The sequence below is a fragment of the Crocodylus siamensis genome, chromosome 9 (genome assembly GCF_052110815.1).
Source record: "Crocodylus siamensis isolate JL-2025a chromosome 9, ASM5211081v1, whole genome shotgun sequence".
Lineage (NCBI taxonomy): Eukaryota > Metazoa > Chordata > Crocodylia > Crocodylidae > Crocodylus > Crocodylus siamensis.
The window spans coordinates 3,384,512-3,400,481 of record NC_143403.1 but is presented as its reverse complement, the minus strand read 5'-3'; the positions used below and the strand labels follow the sequence as shown (position 1 = coordinate 3,400,481).

The following is a 15,970-nucleotide window of genomic DNA, read 5'->3' as shown; positions in this document are numbered from 1 at the left end:
GCGCTATGCAACCTGCTAAGTAAATGTTATTATCTCTGCGACCAGAGACACAAACACATAATAGACACTCAGATAAAACAGCATCTGTTCATTTTTATGAGTCCTGAGGACACATTTCAGGGGCGTTCGACTCCTTAGGTTGTCACGCTTGTAACAGGATGGGATTCTTTGATGCCTAAAGGTTTATTCCTTTGATTTGAGAAGCTATCCATTTGGCAACGGGCTTAGAGGAATAGTCATTTACCAAGGAAACTCTTCCCTTCCATCTCCGTTCCACATGCATTAAGCTAATCGCTTTATGGGAACAAAAGAGGGGTGGGTGCCTGCCTTTCCAGCGGAGGGGAGCTCTGGCTGGCCACCCCAGCACCATGCACTGGCTCAAAGCAGATTTAGTCATCCCAAGAATAAGAACTTGAGCTCAAGCTGAATTTACACAGCACTCTCTCCCTGACGGCTTTACATAATCAGGATAATGGGAGCCACAAAGCCGCTGGGAGGACAAGTGGAAGGGAAGAGGCAGCAAGCCAGCTTGAAAATAGGGTGATTTTTCTTTTCAAGATATTAGAAGAGCCTGCTCACAAGTCTCCATGCACCACAGCAGACCTTAATACAACTACTCTAGGGGTTGCTTGAATTGGGTGAGGGGGAAGTTTACAGCTTTTGAGGCTGGTAGGTTTTGCAAGCACATTCGAGCAAAAGGACCACGGACACTACAGCAGTGGTCCCCAACCGCCACAGGCCCATGGGGAGCAATCCCATGATATGGGAAGCCCTGTACTTTGCTCTCCCCGGCCACTTCAGTTCTCCGCTGCCCCACAGGACAGTCCTCAAGTTCAGTTTGAAATGTTTTTAATTGCCTGCATGCTAGTACCACTGCACGAAGGGCAACAGCTGTCAAGAAGAGAAAGGCTGGCCTAGCGATGATGGTACTGAACTAAGATGCAGCCAGTTCTGCCACAGTTTCCCTGCAGGATCTTGGCCACATCATTTAATGTGCACCTCATCTGAAAGTGGAGCTCATGTCCTACTGCCCATGGTGGGTGGAGAACTCACCTCACGCTGCATGCTATAGCACTCTGAATTACCCAGCCTCCAAACCAAATACAAAGGTCAAGTCCTTTGGTTTTTTTAATTCAGTTAGCAGGATCATCATCTTGTGCCCTCTTTATCACACGCGCACTGTAAAGAAATCCCTTCCCAATGGGCCGGAGGACTCCTGCAATTGCCAAAGAGCAGAGGACTGTGAAGACAGCCCACATGTAACAAAAGCTCTGGTGTCTGGAGAGCAGAGAGTCTGGTGGATCCGCCCGGGTTCTGCCCAAAGCAAACACTGCATGAAAGGAAGGAAGGGAAGTGAGGGTAATTGCATCATGCATGCCATGCCTGGCCCTTCCCCTTCACAGGGAGGCACTGCACAAGACATCTGGAAAGCAGAGTCACACTCAGGGAAGTCATAGCCGTTCACTGAGATTTACTGGTTTTGGGCCTGGAGGAACAGCACCCTCAGGGTGACTCCGAATACGAGTTAACCACACGCTGCCTTTGGCTGACTCTCACTCACAGAAAAGGGGAAGGATTCTGCTTCCCTGCCCTGCAATCAAGCACAGCCGGTAAAGTGGAGCTTGCAAATGGCAGGAATAAGATCCTTTGCTCACTATTCACATTAGAGACTCTGAGCCCCTTATAAACATGAAGGAATGAACCTCAAGATGCTGCAAGGATGCGAAATGGGTATAAAAATGGCATGCTGCATGAGTGGTAATACCACTCGTTCACATACCACTCGCTGCATGACTTGGAGGCCTGCGTTTGCAGTGCTTATTGCAATGCTCCTTTGTTCTCACAGAGCTCTCCGAATCGTTGCATGGCTGTGAAGATGTAATGAAGCTAAATAATACCAGCTAAAGGAGAATCTTCATTCCAGAGCTATAAAAAAACTGAGCAGGCTGCAGTGCTGTGCTGGGAGGTGGACACATGGTATGGAAGAAAGGGAGTTCGCACCCTTTTACAACCTCAGCTGAAGTAAGGACAACCCAAAAAAGTTGGTGCTATATATCTATCTACTTTGGTTAGTCTATAAGGTGCAAATCTACCCTGCTTTCTATTGAGAAAGGAAGAGCCAAGTTCAGGACCACAGAGGTTACAGCCTTCCTAAAGTGGGGCGATGCTCCCGTGCACCACGGAGAGGCACGGTGCAGGCTCGCATTTGAAGCAGGTGCCCAGTGCTGCCAATTGGAAAGCACTGGGCAATGAGTTTCGACATGCCTACACTGAGCAGCTGTCTACATTACCCTACACAGGAAAGCTGTCACTTTTCCTGCTCACAAGTACTCCCAGAACAGCAGCCAGCTCTTTTTAAACAGTAGGGCACTGTGTCGCCTTCTCTTCCCATTACCCAAGTGGTGGTGAGGCCTGAGTGGTTTTGCTGGGAAGGTGGATACAACCAGGCTTCAACACCTGTAGCAGACACAAGACAAGCTGAACTCATTGGAGGCAGGAAATATAAGGTGAAGGTAACAACAGCATTCGGCACAAGAAGGGACCAGACGGATGTCCCACTGCCAGGATGTGGCCCCTGAACCGCAAATGGCCCACAGGCCCCGGAGATGGCCTCCCCCACTTCCAGGAGGGGCAGGGGCTGGGGGCGGGCTAGCTCAGCTTGCAAGACACCTCCCACGCAACTGTGTCCATGGGCCGCATGCAAATGACTCGTGGGTTAGCTTATACGACAGGGTTTGCGACATCACAATCAGCACCGTGTCAAGAAAACAATGATTAGATTTGCAGTGAGACGCACTGAGTAAGGAAGGGAGAACAGCCTTAAAACAGCAGAAATAGAAAAGCACTCCTAAGTTCGGATTAAACCTAGACATATGCTGTGATGGTTGAAACCAAACCACGGTGGCGGCGTGTAGCAGAAAAACAGGAAGCCAAACTGACTCTGAGAAAACACGAAATCGGGCCGCTCCATTTTCACCAGGTAAAGCACAGGGAGTGAGAACAGACGGTCTAAACACAGACAAGCAGTGCTTTGCATCCAGCATGTGAAGAGGTCTTTAACAGGTGCTTATTATCTTGCCTGTGAATCAGGCTTTGAAAAGAAACTTCCCACATCACCAAGGCAAATACAAGAAAACTAATGGAACCGGCAAAACAAGTAGCTTTGTGTATTAATATCTTTAAGGCTGTCCCGAAGCAAAGGGACTCGGGCAGGCTGTTGACAACGCAGCCAGAGGCATCAGGGCAGGAAGGTTAATGCATTCCTACAGGTGCCTTATTTATGAGTTAGGGAGAAGCAGCCCCATGTTTGTCTTAGCACCATGTTTGCTGGCTTCAGCCAGTGTGTGCCCTGGGCTTTCTAATATGCAGTGGTGGGAAAAGCATGCAAAAAAGGAGCATAAGAACAGGGGATGAGCAGGAAACATGCTCATGATGGCAACGACCCCTCTGAGAAACAGCAGGAGAAGAAAAAAGCTAGCACTGGAAAGAGGTTGCACCTTCCTGGTTAAATATCAGAGAGAAGAAGCAGGCCATAAGACTGAGAACAGGACTTCTAACAGCAAGCCGGTTTCCAACCCCAGTGTTGTTAGCACTGGCTCATGTTCCCCATGGACCTGCTGAGGATTTCATCATCTGTAGCTTCTCCGAATTTGCAATTCTCTGAAAGTAAATTGACAAGTAATTATTTCGGGCATCTTCCCAGAGCCAGCTGAGTGAGACAAACAGCCCAGCACCACCACTGTGAAAAATTCAAATGCACAACAGGGCTCTCAAGTGTAATAAAGGACAACTTGCAGGACCGCCGTGTTTATCACTGCACAATTGCTATGGCATCTCGAGCAATGTGGTATCACGGGACCACAGCATTCGAGCCAACCTGTCCACATCAGAGTCAGAGCTACCTGCAGATACAAGCTAAGAGAGTCACTATTCTGGCTTACAGGGAAAAAAAATTATACTTTTAGTTGCAAAGCCCTTAGGCTTGGCCCTGCAGGGAAGTCTCATGACTGGTTGCTAAGAAATGCAGAAAGGCATGGAAATTGGTTATCTTTAAAATAAAAAAGGGTTATTAAAGGGGGGGGGGGGAGCAGAGCTGATTTTTTCATTAAACAGTCCACCCAACAAAATGTCACCTTTTCAGTGACAGATAACTCAGAAGCTTAAGAGTATTTACCTGTGCAAAGCAACATATATGCACCAAGGTAAGAACTCTCATGGGACCAACTGCATAACAGTAACTTTTCTAATAGGTGAACAACTATTAGATTTGCCAAGAGGCTTCTCCAGCACACAGTGAATTTACCCCTACTCTGAACTACCTGCACGTTGAACTGGAGAACCTCAAGTGCAGGTAAATGAAAAAACCGGCAGTGGGTTTTCTACATAAGGACACAGGCAGAAAAGGTTCTTTGGGTGAATGTGATATCATTTATTAGACTAACTTAAATAGTTGGGAAAAACATTTTTTAGCAAGCTTTCGGGTTTAAAAACCCTTCGTCAGGCGGAGGAAGCTGCTGCAGTTGGTGTGCGCTCTTCCTGGATGGAAGCAGAGACCGCAGAGACTTTTTCAGTCTGATGAAGGGCTTTTAAACCGGAAAGCTTGCTAAAAATTTTTTTCCAACTATCTAAGTTGGTCTAATAAAAGATATCAGATTCACTCAAAGAACCTTGTCTACCTATGTCCTTAGACGAACACAGCGACAACCTCCACCCCTGCTACATAAGAAGAGGAATTCAGCCAGAGCGTTGCATGCAATTGCAGCACCTCCAGCTGAAGGCTTCTCCTGGTGTTACCCTCAGGTCTAGAAACACCAGGTTGATTTTTAGTGAGGAGACTTTGCCTTCTCCGGTTTGGCTGTCCTCCACGCAGCCGACGATTCCCCACATTCAGCAGAAACCCTTGGGGAGGTGGCTGCACTGCAGCATCCAGCGACGAGTTCAGGATTGCAAACTCCTGACACCTTCCAAGCAGGTTTTAATCCAGATCCCATTACCAGGGCTGCCTTGTAGATAGCCAGGAATCAGCCCAGCACACCAGCTGGCAACACACCGCTTTCTGACCCGTTGTGCCGGGTCTGTCGGCTGCGCTGGACACTTGGACCTTGAGACGCTTGGAACATCTGAAATCCCTAGTTAAAAATGAAATAAAAGCCTGAAAGGGATTGTAGCCAGTTTCTCTGAAAGTACCTTTCTATTTATGAGTGCTTCGAAATGATTAACCCTGAAGGTAAAAATACACAGTGTTCACGTGGAATCAGATTGAATGGGGTGTTTTTGTAGAAGCCAAGACACAGGTGCCAAGAAGTGGAGTAACTCAGTGCTGTGCTACCAGGGTCCATAATACCCTTCTCTTACCCCTGCCCCCCACCCTCCTGCCTGAGCTCAGCTGATGTCAGTAGCTATTTCCATTAATACTACTCTCTCTAATTAAATAAGGATTTAAAAATGTAATCTAAGTCTTGCAACCTTAGCTATGTAGCCACGGCTCCAGCAGAGACCCTTTCCTCCCAGCCTGATCAAGCAAGTGCACATTTCAGGGTGCAGCTTAGTTATTTAATCCACCTTTCTGAAAATCTTCAAAGCTTCACATCATCCTTGTCTGGACAGATTAATTCTGAATGTCGACTCTGCAGAATAAACCCGCCTAAAACAGACAAGTGGAAGACTTACTTTGTGCCTGTTTGCTGGCAGAGAGCACTCAGCGGGCACGTCTATATGAGATGCCGACTGCACAGTAGAGCTGCTTAAAAGACATTCACTGGCGTGACTGCGCAGTAACATAAAAGCAGAGCTCATCAGGGAAAGACACGCTTATATGTGACAAACACTGTTTTTCAGCTGAAACCTTGCCATGTGTTTCATTGAACGTTTAATTTTCTGTGTCTTACAGGCTGTGGCTGCAAATCCACGAGATGCTCAAACCACATGTTCAGATGTTTTTGCACAATCAGGGTTGCTGGTGTGATTTAACTGCTTAAAAATAACACAATACTTATGAAGAGGATGATTAATTAAGCGCTTACTCCCCAGGACACACAGCGGTGCATACAGTTTGACTCAGTGTTGATGGCTGCAGGCTCTTCAGCTATTGGACTCTACAGAAAAGGGACAGATGAAAAGCCAATCGATCACTGAACTCACAGGGCTGCATTTGCACGAGGGATGCCTACCATATTTGTAAGGGGAAGGAAAGTAATTTGCAAAATCTCCAAGAAGGTTAACGTGCGACAGTTTTGGCAGCAGCAATAGCTGGGATATTAGTGGCAGATTAGCATACGTAATTAATGAGTGCCAAAACAGTTTAAAAGCTCAGAAAACAGTCACTGGTTTGACACAAAGTCCAGAAAAAAAAATCTATCCGGACCCAATGAGGAGGATTTTTCATTTGCTGCTGAGCAGCGCAGTTTAATTTCAAACATATTGTGGAAAATGATTTGAGTGGCAGTTAAAGATTATCATACAGTAACCAAGTAGAGAATTTGAAATGGGGCATAAATTGGGAATGCAACTGGGTAGAGAATACAAGGGTGTCAGGATGTCTGTGGCGAGGAAGCATTTAGGCCTAGTGTGATTCCAGGAGTACAAGGCAGATTTGGACTGGCACCTCCTTGCCTCTCAGAGCACCTCTACCTAGCATATTCTTTGGTACTTCCAGGGGAATTGTGCCACTTTTATCTATTGACCTCTATGCATGTGAGAGGCATGCACACATCAAGTGACAGTAACACTCAGGGGTGTAGATGACTTTTGGGAATCCCGCGTCTGCATTTCTGTGCTCTCAGAAAAGCTCTCTTCAAATTGGAGAGAGTCCAGTGAAGACCGATGCATATGACTGGCACACATGACTGGTGAGGAGGAGCTGTAGGAACTGGGCTGATTTAATCTGCAAAAGACAAGATCGAGGGGGATTGAATAGCAGCCTTCAACTCCCTGCGGGGGGGTTGTAAAGAGGATGGAGCTGGACTGTTTTTGGTGGCAGCAGATGACAGGACAAGAAGCAATGGGCTCAAGCTGCAGCAAGGGAAGTTGAAGTTGGATAATAGCAAAAACTCTTCTCCCAAGGAGGGTAGTAAAGCACTGGAATGGGTTACCCAGAGAGGTGGTGGACTCGCCATCCTTGGAGGTTTTGCAGACCCAGGTAGACAAAGCCTTGGCTGGGATGATGCAGTTGGGGCTGGTCCTGCTTGGAGCAGGGGGCTGGACTGGATGTGACCTCCTGCGAGTCCTCATTTTCTATGATTCACGTTGTTTATTATGCTGAGCTCCTGTGATTTTTTGGAATGAAGGTTTCTGAGATATGTACAAATTCAGCTGAAGATGTTTAATGTACACAACAGCAAACTGGACTGAATAGAGCTTTTCATTAAAAAAGAATATGACACAGTGGTATGAGACATAACAGGTACAGTGGCAATTGCCTAAAAGAAAACTGCACTGATCATAACCTTTACAACAGCATGTATCTGAGGTCATCTGTTGCCCAGGACAACTGCTGTTCTCAGAAAGAAAAGAAAATGGAAGATTTATATTGCTATATAGATTGCTATATTTATAAAATTGCTAGATTGCTATATTTTTAAAATAAATGGATATGCCAGGATTAACAAATGGAAGGTATTTGAAACAAGAAATATTCAAATATCATAAAAACTGTGTATATATCGAAAAAAAACCTGCTTAGAAACCAACAGAAACTGGAGGAACGTGGAAAAAGCCTTGATGGCCATGTCGAGACTGGAGTGCAAAATTACATCTCGCCACGGAGGCAAAAGATGTCTTCTTGAGAACAGTACCCACTTTCCCACCCTCAAAAAAGGGGGAATGGCAGCAACCTGATGAAAAGCCCACCAAAGTCTAAGATACTTATATAGTGCCAGCCGTCTATGCGTGTGTAGCTGGAAAACAGAGTGCTGAACCTGTCACAAGACAACTACTACAGTGTGCTAGTAGTGGGGGTTGGAATAATTGATAGGAAAACTATAAAAGCCACTCTGAATCATGGAGTCCCTATAGATGTAATTTCACTCTTTGGGAATAACCACTTCAAACCACACGCAAGCTGAATCCCTGACTTCCCATTTCACGTGACAGGACGTGTGACGATACTTAAAAGGAGAGATCAGAACTGACCATGTGCAAGATGCACTGTTGTGGGTCTGGTAATCACACAAGTAACTCATCCTTTTGGTCACCAGCCCAGCCCTGCTTATTTGTAAGACTTCATATCAAGGTGTTTGGGTGAAAAAAAAGTTTCAGCCAATGGGTTTTTGGGGAGCTAATCCCTCTGATGATTATTTGTGTGTGATTTGTCACAGAATTCAGCATGTTTCTTCCCCTACATTGGATAACTAAAACTTTTCAGAACAGAGGAATCCAAATGATGATCAATGAGCAATGGGTAATGAAACTCCTGGATAAAAACCTGCTAAAATTTACTCAACTTTCAGAAGTGACACTCAAAAACCTAACATTTCCTTGAATCCTCATAAGTAACAAACTGTCCTGCATAAATCAGACTTGTCTCTTAATCATAAAGCATGCTCATAAGTCCTTTTTTCAAACAAATGTAGCATTTTCCATGTACAGAATCTACTTATGAAGGGGGCTGTCTTAAATTTGAAGCCGTCTTGGATTTGGGCAACTACAGGAGCAAGTCTAGCAACCTGGTTTTTTATTCAACTCCCCGACTCCAGTAATGTTCTGGCAGGGATAAGCCTTGCAGTTCAAAACCAACACAACAAGGTCCTCCTTGTTACTGGAGCATGAATATAAAAGGTCACAGTCTGCTGATACACAAACGTGATGAAGAATGAGTCCAGGCTAGGTGAAAGGAGTGAATAAGCTGGACTGTTACAGCCAGGACAAGGGGATGGAGGATCCCAGAGCGTCCTTGGCTTTAGAACATGTGGCAATATCTGTGTCTGAGGTGCAAATTTCTCAAGTCCTCCAGGCCTTGAAAAACCTTACTGCAACACTGAGCTGTGAGCACTCCCACAGTGATGGACAGTTTTGAACAACCATTTAACAAATCTGACTGCTAGCAAGTCACGCTATAGCTTCCACTTGCTCAGTCCTCATGTTTTACTGCTGTTTCACATGGAGGTCCTGGCTCCCTGGGAACAATCGAGTGGTTTCCAAAAAAAAAACTGTTTTTTTTAAATCCAAGTTCTGGCAATTAGGGAAGAAACATTTGTTTGTAGCTGCATTGCCTGACAAAATCTTTTAAACTAAATTAAAAGGAGAGTAACGCAAGAATGTAACCAAAAGCATACGCAGAAGGGTAGCCTAAGGGAAAAGGGATTAGTTTAAAGAAGAACCACATGGAAATGACGCCAATCCTGAGAACCAGCAAGGGTGGAATGAACTCTGCTCCAGGAAAACCACTTTTACTTGCGAGCAGACAAAGCGTAGAGACGCTAAAATCACTCAGCAGAGAAAGCCACAGAGGACCAAGAGCCAGGATGCCCTATGGGGTAATCCCATCTCTGACTGACCAGCTCATGGCCCTGGGCTAGGAACTTTACTCCCTGCATCTGCTTCCCAGTCTTGTCAAATGGGAAGTTAAGTTATCCCAGCCATCAGGATGCTGGAAAGCACACTGAAGACAAGCATCATGTGGTAAATTCCTAGCACGGTTACATTCGAAGTCTGCACCATGGAGCATGGTACCAGGACAGCTAAGACTGCTCCCTATAAGACGTAGAGGACCTTGCTCTGCTCTGCATTCACACCAAGTCAGGACCTTGCCCTGGATTCACACCTCTGCTGACCCAGCACTTAACAGTCCTGTGAGCTGGGGAGTCAAAGCAGCTGAATCTGATGCTGGCTACATCATACCTTTCCATGGCACCGACTCTCTCACCTGGCCTGCTTGACCCATGCTAGCCTAATTCACCACGTGCACTTCGGCAGCCCTTTCACCTTGTTGCCCTGCAATGCAAGACTTCAATGCAAAGTCATTAAAAATGCAGCATCTATGTTACTGCAATGCTTTTTGTTCCTTCACACACATGCACAGGCACTGCTGCTTGCAGAATAAAGTCTCACTGTGTATCGACAACACCACCACTGATACAAGAGGAGGTTGTCCCCGCTTTGCAGAGCAGGTTCAGCAGCACTGCTTCCTAACTGAACCTTAGTGCTTTCTGTAAGGGGACACTCTTCCCTACAGCTCATCATGAATTAAAAATTTGGCTGACTTAAAAGGGGGGGGGGAGCGGGGGTGCCCTGGCTTCCATTTCCCCCAACACACCTAACAGCAGTGTGGCTGTGAAATGAGACATTTCAGGCCTGACACTGTAGCAAACACACAAACCTGACTTGCACAATCTGCAGCGTGGTTGGTATTTCCAGCCACGCCAGAGTTGCATCAGCAAACCCCTCCGAGCGCCTGTGCAGGTCTAGGGCAGTTGGCACGTGGGTGAGTCAAGGGAATGCCCCCTCCCACCACTGCAGCTCTGAGGCTCTCAATCCACCCAGAGAGGGGGAATCTCATACGAAAATGGTCTGTTTAGAGACTGCACCGAAAAAAATAAAAATAAAAGAAAGCAGGTTACCCAGGTGTAGCATCTCTCCTCTGCCAGGTCTTTAAAGACCCCCCTCTCCAAACTACACCCACAGGGAGGGCTGCGTTCGCATTAGGAGAGGACTGACAGTAAGTGGGCTGGAGGGTTATGCTCAGAGATGGCAGGGGAAGAAAGGCACAACACGAGCCCGACATGTGGGAGATGGGGGGACCTTTAATGGGGCAAAGGGGCTAGATTTTGACAGGTCTGAAAACCTCAGAACAGGGGCAAAGGATTTGGAAGGGCGCTCCCTGCGCTGCAAAGGGTCTCACGGGGTCATTCACACCCCCGAGCCACACAACACCCACAGAAATAAAGAACTGCTGGAGCGGGGAAGAGAGTGTCCCCCACCCCCAGGACTGCAGCCTTTTGCATGCGTCTGGGCAGACTACAAGGCGAGGGAGGAGGAGGGAGGTTTTTGTCAGCGCTCTTTCAGGAGTGGTGCTGAAACCCATTTGCTCTTGGCTGCCGTTGCCAAGTTCAGCACCAGATAATTTCCCTAGCATGGGTCCCTGAGGCTAATTCCACACGTGGCTTCCCCCTTTCGGGGGCATCCAAGCTCCTTGGCACCACGGCTGGGTTGAACTCTCCCACAAGCCTGGATTCGAGTCTCTTGCAAAGGTGCAGTCCTCGGACTGCAGCTCCCCGAGCTCCAACAGCCTCTTCTACGCATCCCCTGGGGCTTGTAAACTGAAAACACGCCGTGCTCCTCCCCGCCCACCCCCTGCCTGGCATCTCTTTCCTGCAGGTACATTATGCCACGTGTGCCCACTTGCTCCGTGTCATCTGTCTGACCCGGAGCGCGTTCGGCACGTGGTGCCTAGGATCGCAGGGGTCCATTTGGTGGGTACAGAGAGAGGCAGGGCTGTGTCACCGTTTGATGACACAACACAAGATGTCAGCGGCTCTGAGCAGGCCACGTGCTGCAAGTTGCCTTCTAAGAGGGGTGCTGCTCGAAAACAGGGAAATTGCCTTAAAATAGAGGAGCTGCTTCTCGAATAGGGACGTCACCTTAAAACAGGGATGCTGCTTGAACACGGGGAAGTCGCCTTAAGCTAGGGGTGGTGTTTGCCTGCAGGGCAGTGGGCTGGGGCTGGGCCGGGGAGCGCGGCGCGGTGCGGATACTCACAGACACAGAGGCAGGCCACCAGCTTGGCGGCCCCATCGGGCACGGGGCAGGTGGGGAAGAGCGGCTTGAGCAGGTAGGTGGCGAAGACCAGGGCCACGATGTACTGCGAGGAGGGCCGGATGATGAGCAGCTCGATCCAGAGCTTGAGGAAGGCGGGCAGCGAGCCGTAGACCTCCAGCATGTAGGCGTAGTCGCCGCCGGACTTGGTGATGGTGGTGCCCAGCTCGGCGTAGCACAGCGCGCCCACGATGGAGAAGGCGCCGCACACCGCCCACACCACGAGCGCCAGCCCGGGCGAGCCGGCCTCCTTCAGCACGCCCGTGGGGCTCACGAAGATGCCCGAGCCGATGATGGTGCCGATGATGATGGCCACGCCGTTGAGCAGCGTGATGGAGCGCTGCAGGGCCACCCCCTCCTGCCCGGCTCCCCCGGGCCCGGCCACGCCGTTCTCCTGCCCCGCCGGCTGCAGCATCTTCTCCAGCGCCTCGGCGGGCGCCGGCCCGGCGGCAGAGCCGCGCTTCTTCAGCGCGCCGCTGCCCGGCATCGCCTCAGCCGCGCGCGCCGGCACCGCCGCCCTTTTGTCTCCGCGCCGCCGCGCGCGCCGCCCCGGCACGGGCCGGAGGGGGCGGGGCCACGCAGGCCCCCCCCCGCCCGCCTGCCGGCGCCGCGCCGCGGCCCTGAGGGCGCTGCCGGGCCCGCCCAAAGCGGGAGGAAGTGGGGGGCAGAGAGATCCCCCAGCCGTGGCGGGATGCGTGCCTCAAGTGGCAGCTCCGTGGCGCTGGGGCAAGCCGCAGGAGGCGGAGTAGCAAAATGACCTGGGTGATGGGGCGACGCAGGCCTCGGCTGCCGCCCCTCAGGCGCCTGGCGCTGAGGAGACCCGGGGCAAGCAGCAGGAGGAAGCGAGTGGGGGGCAAAGGTGCGGCCTGTGCCCTGCTGGGGCGACGTGTCTTGACTGGCATCCCCCAGCAGTGAGGCAACCCAGGCCATGTAGCACGGAGGAGAGTGGGGGGCAAAGAGCCACCCTTCAGGCCTGGCTGCGTGCACGAGTTGTGCCCTCCTGGGGCTATGCAGCCCTCCGTGCCTCGCCTGGCACCCCCCGGGTCCCCGGTGCTGAGGAAAAGCAGGGCACGCAGCAAGAGGGAGAGCATGGGGGGCGAAGAGCCACCCCTCAGCCCCGCACAAGCAGGTACACACAAATCACCCTCAAATTATAGTCTGCCTGCCCGCAGACATCTTGGAGCACATGGCTGCGCTGACAAAGACCCAAGAGCTATCAGAATATGCCACCTAGCGGCATACCTGGTTTAAAAAGGTCTCAGTTACTTCAAGCAAGCATTGGTCGCCTCTCCGTTTATGGAGCGGGCACACGCTTCAAAACTGCTATTAGAAAGATGCCCACTGCTTAAAGCCAGACACCAAGAATCTCTTAATTTAGATGCACACCACAGCCTGATGTATAATGACAGCAACTGTGCGTGCAATGTCCTACTTGGACTGAGCTTGCATACAAAATTGTGGTGTATACATTTCTCTTATCAAAAAGAACGGTGAAGAGTTTTAAAGGGTATTATTGGCACGCCTCGTTAGCATCTGCAGCCAGAAAAACAGTGCTCAGCACTTCCTCAGTATCATGTCCCTTTTAGCATAGGTCCCCAAGAGCTGAGGCACTCCAAAGCAATTCCTGAAAAGCTTTATGAAAGGTAAAAAAACCCGCAGCAATATTTCCTCCTATGATTTTTAAATGTCTTTGTTTATTCAGGTATTATACTCCCGCCCAATATTACACTTTTATCCTCCTTGGACGATTACATTTGATTATTTCAACTTCTGTAACTGAAGTTTTGCACAAGCCCCCTAGAAACAAAGATGCTGCTCACATATTTCACTTTCTAGTTCTTTCACAAAAAATTGAATTGTTGCAGCAGACGTTACAAAACCAGCAAACCTTACAAAACCTTTTCTTTTAGCCTGGGACCTAAACAACTTGCAATATTGTTTATACATTCATAATTATGTAAAAATTCTAAAATACTTCTTTTTTTTTTTTTTTAAACAATCCCCACCCCCTCCAAATTGATCTGCAAACCTGTGAACATAGTTCTCTCTCTCATGTTTAAAATCAGCCGAATCAACTGTGGATGCAGTTACATCATCAGAGAAATTAAAGCAATGGCCCTTGCTAAGGTTACATTTTGAAAAAAGACCATTCCCCATGCGAGTTCTGAACAACAGCAAACAACTCCCGACAACTCTGGTTTTGGGGGTGTTGGTTACAGCTTGTGCCTGAAAGCTTATACAGAACAATTTTTCCAACTATTTAGTTGATCTAATAAAAGATATCACATTTACCCAAATAACCTTGTCAGTCGACAACTGAATTTGGCAGTTTAAATTTTTTTTTTAAACCCTGCCAGTTTTGCTCTCCCCTGGGTAAATGACATTTCAGCAAATCCAGATTGCGATTTACTTCAAGAAATATTAAATAAAGATCCCGTGCGCCAGCCTCCAGCTTTCTGTTCCAAGCACGGTATTAATACAATTACAACATGGGTAAAGCAGGAGCCTCAAATGTCAAACAGAAGCATACAGGACTGCCACAACAGATGCCACGACACACAGCATACGCCACCCCGGCACACCGCAGGCAGAGTTCAGACTCCCTGTAATGCAGTGAGAAACAATCAGATACCGGGTGTGCATGTTTAAATTCAATTGCACCGCTTCAAATGAACCACTTCTCAGTGAATGCCGTTCAACATCAATCAAGACTTTACATTCTTACCAGGAGGAATCAAATTTGCTTGCATCAAGGACCAGAGCTTTTCTTCGGATTGCACTGTCCACGTCGCCGGCATCAATGACAAACACTGCCCTTTGCCCTCACAGTCAAGGCTTTCACGAGCCTTCAGATTGGTTCTTTGTAGCTTTTTCTTCGACCAAAACTTGTCCCGTCTGTCCCATTCTCTGGGGAATCTGTGCCTTCTTTTGCACATGCAGGACCTTGCTAAGGAATGAGGTACTGTGGCCCTCCTTTGGCCCATCAGATTTGGACAAGGCCTTATTTCTTCAATAAACTCTGATGGAATGGATGCCAAGCAGATCTGTTCAAAGAGCAGACTGTAATCTAATCACAAAACTGTGCTTCACTATTCTTAGGAGGGACTCCTTTCAATTAATTTGAAAGAGAACTGGTCAGGCAGTTCAGCCCCGAAAGCCATGAACAGAGGAGCTCCTGAATAGACTCTGCAGGCCCGGGACAAGGGACAGTACCTGGGGCAGAGGGATGTGCTTATATACAGGCAAGTGGCCTTGGTTTTATGTTGAGCCCAAAAGGTTTAGGTGCCTGCCAGAGGGCATGGGTGCTTTTTATTAAGTCTCAGTGGTGTTTGAGGGCAAGTTCAAAGCTTACTTGAAGAACCAGTAGCCCAGGAGGGACTGAGAGTGGGGCCCAGCAGCAAGAGCAGGAGCCCAGGGAGTGGGGATCAGATGATCCGCAAACCAAGACCCAGAAAGGGGCTGGGAGTGGGACCAGAAGAGGCAGGAGCCCAGGACCAAATAAATCCAGAAGCCAAGAGAGCGTCAAGGGTTGGACCAGAAAGTCCCTAGAGGAGCTGAGAGTCGGACTAGAGGGTCTACATGCCTGAGAGGGGCTGAGAGCCAGGTCAGAGGGTCCATGGGTCCAGAAAAGGGGTGAGAGGTGGACCAGAGGGTCCATGGGTCCAGACAAAGGCTGTGCATGAGGTCCAACAACCTAGAGAGGAGATGTGTATGGGACCAGGAGGTCCAAAGGCCCAGAGAAGCGTATGAGACCAGAAGGTCCGAGAGCCCAAGGAGTGGCTGCATGTGGGACCAGGGTCTGAGAGCCCAGACAGAGGAGCTGAGAGGGGACCCGAAGGTCTGGAAGCCCAGAAAAAGGGGCTGAGAGTATCAAGGTAGTCCAGAGGGGGGTTAAGTGGAACAAACCTCAAATGACTGAGTGATAACATCTATGAGGCATGGGGCATGGTGTAGGGAAGGATGGAGCCATGCAATGGGCCCTTAAGGCTACAGGTGTCCTGCGTGGCACGGACAGGCCAGGAGGGCTGATTTCATGTGAAAGCTGAACTGAGAAAAAGGGGGTCCAGGAGGGACCCAGCAGTGATTTGTGCAGCCTCAGATTCACGGGCATCCTGCCTTACGCTGTCTCCAATAAGACTAAGGTAGTTTATTCCCATCTATTCCCAGTGCTCCTCCATGGACCGAGCCAGATATCCCAAAATTCTGGCCCTAGATCTGA

The 15,970-nt window shown here is 49.0% G+C and overlaps 1 protein-coding gene across 1 annotated transcript in view; it reads right to left on the bottom strand.

The window, feature by feature from the left end:
- Positions 1 to 12,349, bottom strand: part of SLC7A5 (solute carrier family 7 member 5) — a 49,546-nt gene extending 37,197 nt beyond the window's left edge. Inside the window, exon 1 of the mRNA XM_090062440.1 lies at positions 11,695 to 12,349. Coding sequence (XP_089918566.1) covers positions 11,695 to 12,238 — 544 coding nt within the window. The 5' untranslated portion in view covers positions 12,239 to 12,349. The remainder of the gene's footprint in view (positions 1 to 11,694) is intronic.
- Between the last annotated feature and the right edge of the window lie 3,621 nt (positions 12,350 to 15,970).